We start from the raw sequence: 8623 nt of genomic DNA, 5'->3' as shown, positions 1-8623 counted from the left end.
ACACACACACACACACACACACACACACACACACACACACACACACAGTCTCACTCCCATTGCCCAGGCTGGAGTACAGTGGCATGATCACAGCTCACTGCAGCCTTGACTCTGCGGGCTCAGGTGATCCTCTCATCTCAGCCTCCTAAATAGCTAGACTGCAGGCAAATGCCACCACACCTGGCTAATTTTTGTATTTTTAGTAGAAACGGGGTTTTGCTATGTTGTCCAGGTTGACTGTAAACTCCTGGGCTCAACTGATTCCTCCACTTGGCCTCCCAAAGTGCTGAGATTACTGGCATGAGCTACCACACCCAGCCTCAACTTCTACTATTTCTTAACAAATATCTGAAACCGTCAGGACTTACTTGATGATGCTCTCTGGAATGTGAATGCAATCCATTGGGATCAGCCCACTGAGTTCTGATAAGCTGTTGACATATTTAATTTTACTGCTGAATTTTGAACTAAAAAAAAAAGAAAAAATATATATCATTTGTCGCTATCTTATCCATTCTAAGGCTATTGCCTTTTCTTGAAAATTCTGATACATTTAACACCTTGGCCCAGCACTGTTACTAAGAGGGTAACATTATTTGACTAGTTACAATGTGCCAGACGCTGTTTTGTTGTTGGTGGTGGTGGTGGTAATGTTTTGTTTTTTACATTTATTTTTTAAATTGCCATGTAAAAATATGTAACATGATGTTTTGAAATATGTGTATGTTGTGGAATGGCTAGACTGAGCTAATTAACATACGTATTACTTCACATGCTTTTTTTGATACTTAAATCAACTCTCTTAGCAGTTTTCTATGATGCAATACCTCATGATTAGCTATGGTCACCATGTTGTTCAATAGAGCTCTTGAATTTATGCCTCCTAACTGGAATTTCGTGCTCTTTGACCAACATCTTGTTCCCAACTCCCAGCTTCTGATGACCACCATTCCACTCTCTACTTCTGTAAATTCAACGAGTCTCACTCTGTCACTCAGGCTGGAGTGCTATGGCACGATCTCGGCTCACTGCAACCTCCGCCTGCTGAGTTCAAGCAATTCTCCTGCCTCCACCTCCTGAGTAGCTGGGACTACAGGGCACACCACCATGCCTGGCTAATTTTTTGTATTTTTAGTAGAGATGGGGTTTCACCATGTTGGCCAGGCTGGTCTTGAACTCCTGACCTCATGATCTGCCCGCCTCGACATCCCAAAGTGCTGGGATTACAGGCATGAGCCAGTGAGCATGGCCCAAGTTCAACTTTTTTAGATTCTACATATAAGTAAGATCATGCATAACTAAATGCTGTTTTGAGTGGTTTACGTACATGAATGCATGTATTTCTTATGACAGCCTAGTGAGGTAGATACTGTTATTATCCTCTTTTCAAAGACACAGGGCAGTTAAGTGTTTGCCCAATGTCTCCATTAGTAAATGGCAGAGCCCTAACTTGGGCAGTCTGACTTTGGGGTTCCAACTCTTGACCACACATTTCACAGCCTCCCAGTGGTTCCTGCTACTCTGAATAGTCACTGCTTTATGGCTCATTTGTCTCTGTTTGCTTGTTTATTTGTTTGTAAGAAACAGAAACCTTATCATTAGTTCTTTCAGAATCTACCAAGTTTGATGATACTTTAAAAACATATGTAAACTCATTTTTTAGTTTTTTTTTAATTGCATTTTGGGTTTTGGGGTACATGTGAAGAACATGCAAGATTGTTGCATAGGTACACACATGGCAGTGCCATTTGCTGCCTTCCTCCCCTTCACCTATATCTGGCATTTCTCACCATGCTATCTCTCCCTACCTCCCCCCCGTCCCTCCTCCATTTCCCCCCAACAGACCCCAGTGTGTAGTGCTCCCCTCCCTGTGTCCAAGTATTCTCATTGTTCAACACCCGCCTATGAGTAAGAACATGCAGTGTTTGACTTTCTGCTCTTGTGTCAGTTTGCTGAGAATGATGGTTTCCAGGTTCATCCATGTCCCTACAAAGGACATGAGCTCATCATTTTTGATGGCTGCATAATATTCCATGGTGTATATGTACCACATTTTCCCTGTCCAGTCTATCATCGATGGGCATTTGGGTTTTTATTTTTCAAAAATCGTGTTTTTTTAAAGTTTTAGGTTGAACGTTCATTCTAGATGAACCAACATTCAAAAATAAGTTCCAATAATTGATTTAAATTACAAGCAACTTTCACCTAATGTGTTCGTTTTTGATATGTGTAAATGCACAGAAAACAACTTGGAAGGATACCAATGAAACCGATAAAAGAAATTTGCCTCTGGGGATGGGGATTAGGAATAGGAACTGGTAATTGTTAAAGGAAGAACTTGGTCTTAACTGTAATGATAGGATGCATTTCTGAAGAATGCATTTTCTGATTACTTGTGTCATTCCAAACTAATTTTAAAAATATATCATTCCACTTGAAAGAGAATTTGACCAAGGGTCTAACAGTCTTGAATGTTTCAAATGAAAAGGCCTTTTTAGTCTGCTGGGATCTTGCTGAGCTGTCTGCCATCTGTACTGCCTTGTGTGTAACTACTATGCATTCTAGTAAGAAGCTTTTTGGAGGTGTTTCTTCTATCCATCTATCTTTAATACTTTACTTGCAATTTTGGGTGGTGACTTGTGAACAATCTTCTTCAACATATAGTAGTTTCTGGCCCTCCTGAAAAGTCTTGGGTCAACACACAGTACCTGTGATATGCTACATTAAACCTTTTTCTTCCTGTGGAGTTGTTGAGCTAAATTCAGGTTTTGATAAAAGACTGAGAGGGTAACTGAGAGGGAGAAGAAGTCATGCAAAGGAAAAACCTCCGGCTCCAGTGTTAACATTCACTGGAATTTTACAGTTCTCTGAACATGCCATGTTCTGTCCTTATTGATGAATTTGTATCTGCTGTTTTGTCTTCCTGTTTCTTCAACCTGGATTATTGTTCTCCCTAATTTCAGCTGGCCAATCCTGTTAGTCCTTCAAAACTCACCTTGAGGGAAGGTCTCTTTCTGTAAAGCCTCTCTTGATGCTAATTATCAGATATCGCTTTCTACAAGGTATACCCCCAAACTCACCCTCACCTTGAGTCATCACTTCCTCAAAGTACGATTGTATCCTGTATTGTTACGTTTACTTGTCTGCCCATGTCTGCTCCAGTTTGAGCTCCTTAAGTACAGCAATGTAGCTATGTGATTTCCCAATCCAGACAAATTACTCATTTTTTCCCACAACTTTTATTTTGCTTTCAGGGGTACAGGTGCAGGTTTTTATGTGGGTAAAGTGCATGTCACAGTGGTTTGATGTACAGATTATTTTGTCTCCTAGTTAATGAGCATAGTACCTGATACGTAGTTTTTGATCCTCACTCTCCTCCACTTTCCACCCTTTAGTAGGCCCTGGTATCTGCAGTGTAGTCAGTGTTTAGTTCCCACTTATAAGTGAGAACATGCCGTATTTGGCTTTCTTAGGATAACTCACTTAGAATAATGACCTTCAGCTCCATCCATGTTGTTGCAAAGAACGTGATTTAGTTCTTTTTTATGGCTGTGTAGTATTCCACAGTGTATATGTACTGCATTTGCTTTATCCAGTCTGCTATTAATGGATGTCTAGGTTGATTCCATATCGTTGCTATTGTGAATAGTGCTGCGATGAACATATGCTCAGTGAATATGTCTTTATGGTGGAATGATTTATATTCCTCTGGGTATTTACCCAGTAATGGGATTGCTGGGTCAAATGGTAGTTCTGCTTTAAGTTCTTGAGAAATCTCCAAACTGCTAATAACTCATTGTTTAAAATGAACTTGCCATATACCTCTACCATAGATGTTACCCTTCAGCAGTGAAAAGACCTATAATACATTTTAGTGGTCTCTTCTTTCAGATCTACAAGTTTCTAACACTGATGTAAATTGATTCAAAGGAGGATCTTTAAAGAGGCTCCTACCTGATGAAATTGTAGAATATAATTATTAAGTACTTGATGTAGGTTTTCTTTAGAATTGGGCAGACAACTGGGTTCAAAGCCTGAGTCTATCATTTACAGGCTGTGTCACCCTAGACCTGAGGTTGGTAAATGATAGCCCATGGCTGAAGCCAGATTGCTGTCAGTTTTTTATTTTTTCTTCAGAGACTCGGACTCACTCTGTCACCCAAGCTGGAGTGCAGTGGCGTGATCATAGCCCCCTATAGCCTTGAACTCCTGGGCTCAGGTGATCCTCCTGCTTCAGCCCCTGGAGTAGCTAGGACTACAGGCACATGCTATAGTGCAGAGCTAAATTTTAAAACAAATTTTCCAGAAACAGGGTCTCCCTATGTTGCCTAGGCTGATCTTGAACTCCTTGTCTCAAGCAATCCTCTTGCTTCAGCTTCCTGAGTAGCTGAAATTACAGGCACAAGCCTGTGTGATTTTTATAGTCCTCCAGTGAAGAATGATTTTGGGTTAAGTGGTTAAAAATATATAAAAATAAAAGTATTTTATGATGTTGGCTAGGTGTATAGTCCCAGCACTTTGGGAAGCCAAGGCAGGCAGATCACTTGAGGTTGAGAATCCAGACCAACCTGGCAAACATGGCAAAACCCTATCTCTACTAAAAATAAAAAAATTATCTGGGTGTGGTGGCACATGCCTGTCAGCTACTCAAGAGGCTGAGGCAGGAGAATTGTTTGAACGTAGGAGGCAGAGGCTGCAGTGAGCCAAGATCACGCCACTGCTCTCCAGCCTGGGTGACAGAGCGAGATTCCATCTCAAAAAAATATATTTTTTTTATGATGTAAAAATCATAGGAAATTCAATTCTGATGTTCATAAAGTTTCATCAGAGGCTGGGCATGGTAGCTCATGCCTGTAACCCCAGCTTTTTGGGAGGCCAAGGTGAGAGGATCACCTGAGCTCAGGAGTTCAAGACCAGCCTGGGAAACATGGCAAACCCTGTCTCTGCCAAAACTACAAAAACTTAGCCAGGCGTGGTGGTATACATTTGTGGTCCCAGCTACTTGGGAGGCTTAGATGGGAGAATTGCTTGAGCCTGGGAGGCAGAGGTTGCAGTAAGCCAAGACTGTATCACAGCACTCCAGACTGGGCAACAGAGTGAGACTCTGTCTCAAAAAAAAAAAAAAAAAAAAAAAAGGTTTTATCAGTACACAGCCACTTACTTGTTTCCATGTTACCTATGGCTGCTTTTGCTCTATAATGGCAGAGTTGAGTAGTTGTGACTGAGATCATAGAGCCAGTGAAGCCTAAACTATTTACTATTTGGACCTTTGTAAACGATGTTTGCTGGCTCCCGCTTTAAACAATTTATTTGACCTCCCTGAACCTCAGAAGTTTTTCCCATTCGATGGAAATAGTCAATAGTAGCTGTTTCAGGCTGGGCAAGGTGGCTCATGCCTGTAATCTCAGCACTTGGGGCGAAGGCAGGCAGATGGCTTGAGCCTAGGAGTTTGAGACCAGTTTGGGCAACATAATGAGACCCTGTCTCTACAAATAAATTAAAAAATTTAGCTGGGTGTGGTGGCATACTCCCACCTACTAGGGAGGCTAAGGTGGGAAGACTGCTTGATCCCAGGAGTTTGAGGCTGCAGTGAGCCATGATTGTGCCACTCCACTCTAGCCTGGGTGACTCAGGGAGACTGTGTCTCAAAACAAAAAAAAACAAAAAAGTATCTACTTCAGAGGACTGTCATTAGGTTAAATGAGATCATGCAAATAAGCACTCAATAAATGTAAGCCATTATTAGTCATAATTTACCACAACACTATTGCTATTGTTGCTGTAAGGCCGGTTGCCTCGCTGGGAGCTCGAACACGCCCATCCCTCTCCGCGCCTGAAAACTGTCACCACTCCATGCTTGACATCAAGCTCTGCACTTGGCACCTAGCCCGCCATTGGAAAACACCGCCAAAATTTAAAAGAAGCCCTGCCAAAACCTGCCCAACAGCATTTTGCCCTGTCTAGGTCCCACTCCCCCTGGGAGGCTCGCTCACTGGAAATCCCACCTACCTACCGATGGCAGCTTGCCCCATCCACGTCCTGTTCCCTCATAGCCAATCAGGACACCCTCACTCGCTATAAAACCCCACGCCTTGGGAAGTCAGGCGCAACTTCCCTGGCCCCTTTCCCCGGGACCATGGGACCTTGCCAGGGAGCTAAATAAATTGGCATTTAATTTTCTTATACTGGCCTCAGTTTCCTCATTTTAAACTCGGCAATAACCCTTACATTTGGTGCCGAAACCCGGGAGGAGCTCTAAGACCCCTCCTGGGGGAAACTGACTCCTCCACTCAAAGCCGGACCAGGGAGCCACTCCACCACAAGGTAAGACTTCTGTTGCCCACAACCCCTTCTGCTGCTTGCCTTGTGGACTCCCTTCTCATGATTGCGGCCGCTTCGGGGACTCCTTCTCATTGCTCGCCGTGGGTGCAGGGCCCGGCCTCGTCTCAAGGACCTGAGCGTAGAGGAGACGTCCCTACACTCTTGTCTTCTCCCCGTGAGGGGTTTCTCAGGGTCAGGATTCTGAGGGAGACGTCCCCACCTTCCTGAACCCTCTCTTATCCTCCGGTGTTCGGTGGCGCAGCCTGGCACGCTGAGCCCATCTTCCAATTATCTCCTCAGCAGCGGCTGAGGTTTGGGTAATCAGAAGCCCTATTTACAAACCCAGGCCCTGCCCAGGAGCAGGACCAAATCCCTGACTTACAATCTCAAACTAGCCCTTTGGCATACAAGCTCCCGTCTGTGAAGTAACTGTACTTTCGGTTTCTCTTCCTAACCCCGGCACGAGTGAGTGAATGAGTGAGTTTATGTGTAGTCTCACGGCCTAACGGCTACGGGGTTTGTGTGGGCCTCAACCCGTGGTTCCACGGGGATGTCATAAGGCATAATGGTGATACACCTCAGGACCGAAAGTTCTGAGGTGACCAGGCCCGGGGGTTATATGGGTACACCTTAGCCAGGACACCCTGGAACATCCCTTTGGGGATGTGGCCAGGAAGGCATCAGACTGGTCTCCAATCTGGGGGGCACCCATCCTTTGTCAATCAATCCTATATGTGGTTCTGTCTTTATTGTAAATTCGCCAGTTTTGTTAGACTCTTGTTAGCTGATATACAGTGAGTTAGGTCTGCTTCCTTTGAAGTAATTCTATAGTGCGTAACAGACCACTGGCTGCAGGAAACCTTTACTGAATTTATGCCCCTAAAAGTAACTCTGTTCTCTTTCCTTCTCCTCCTCTTCTACTACTGAGGCCTCATTTCCTCTAACTCTGCCATGTGGCAAATAGCCCTAGCTCTGTCTCTTTTATTCTCTTTCTTATTATAATTGTTGTAGCCTGTAGGTTCTCTCAGCCACCCCCTTTAGGACAGGAATATTTCTGCCCATGTTAGATATAATATCTTTTTATAATCCTTCCTCACCCCTAATTACCCCGAGACAGAGAGTAAACTATGGGTAATCAGGAGTCCCACCTAGACCCCAAGTTGCCCTTGGGATGTCTAGTCCAAAATTTACCCAAACTGGGCCTTTCCATAAAAAAAGAAAAGGCTGCTCTTCCTGTCTACCGTGGTCTAGCCACAGTACTCTCTAAACAACCAGTCTAAGTGGCCTCCAGAGAGCACACTCAACTTCAGTGTCCTAACAGATTTAAATAACTTTTGCCAAAAAAAACAGCAAGTGGTTGGAGGTCCCCTATGTCCAGGCCTTTTAGTATCTGCGCTCCGACCCGCCCTCTGCTCTTCTTCCTCTGCCCAGGTCCTGTTAGCCAAAACCCCGCCTTTGCCCTCAGCCCCGCCCAGCTCTGCACTCTCCGAAAACCCAGAAGACCTGTCCTGCCCCACCCGCTTTACCAACCCCCCCTCCTTATGCAGGGCCTCAACTCCCTCCTCCCCAAATCCCTAATATAACTTCCCCTGTCAGTGCTCATACCCGCTCTCACGACCCCCACCCCCCACTCCTCTGCCCTTTGCATGAGGTAGCCGGGGCCAAGAGAGTTGTACGAGTGCACGTTCCGTTTTCTGTCTCTGACCTATCAGCTATCGAGAAGCGCCTAGGGTCTTTCTCCACTAACCCAACTGCCTACACCAAAGAGTTCCGCTATCTTACCCCAGCACATAACCTAACCTGGCATAACACGTATGTAATCCTATCCTCCACCCTCACCCCAGATGAGTGTGACCACATCCTTATGGTGGCCGGGGCGCACGCTAATCAGGTGCATCTCACAGACAATCAGATGCCAGTAGGTACAGCAGCAGTCCCCAAGGCCAACCCTAATTAAAACTATCAAACTGGTCAAAATAGCTGCCGCCACCGCCAAAACCAAATGCTACAGTGCCTCCTAGCGAGCATGCAAAGCGCAGCCCAAAAGGTAGTCAATTATGACAAGTTAAGGGAAATAACTCAGGGACCTGATGAAAACCCAGCTGCTTTCCTTGACCGATTAACTAATGCTATGATCCTCCATACCCGGCTGGATCCAGCCTCCTTAGCGGAGGCTACAGTCCTAGCCACCCACTTCATCTCCCAGTTGGCGGCTGATATAAGTAGGAGACTTAAAAAAGCTGAGGAGGGCCCCCAAACTCCCATACAGGACCTGGTAAACATGGCATTTAAAGTTTTTTTT

At 44.8% G+C, this 8623-nt stretch overlaps 1 protein-coding gene and 1 long non-coding RNA gene across 18 annotated transcripts in view; one reads left to right on the top strand and one right to left on the bottom strand.

Moving 5' to 3' along the window:
• Positions 1–8623, bottom strand: part of PRUNE2 (prune homolog 2 with BCH domain) — a 307395-nt gene that overhangs the window by 23378 nt on the left and 275394 nt on the right. For all 17 annotated transcript variants that reach the window (XM_032290660.1, XM_032290671.1, XM_032290665.1 and 14 more), the window contains one exon: positions 369–467. In XM_032290660.1, the coding sequence (XP_032146551.1) occupies positions 369–467 (99 nt within the window). The remainder of the gene's footprint in view (positions 1–368; positions 468–8623) is intronic.
• Positions 1–8623, top strand: part of LOC116559669 — a 79184-nt gene that overhangs the window by 49885 nt on the left and 20676 nt on the right. The window lies entirely within an intron of this gene.

The sequence above is a fragment of the Sapajus apella genome, unplaced genomic scaffold (assembly GCF_009761245.1).
Source record: "Sapajus apella isolate SASKATOON/1434 unplaced genomic scaffold, GSC_monkey_1.0 scaffold24, whole genome shotgun sequence".
Classification (NCBI taxonomy): domain Eukaryota; kingdom Metazoa; phylum Chordata; class Mammalia; order Primates; family Cebidae; genus Sapajus; species Sapajus apella.
This window is presented reverse-complemented; position numbering and strand designations above follow the sequence as displayed.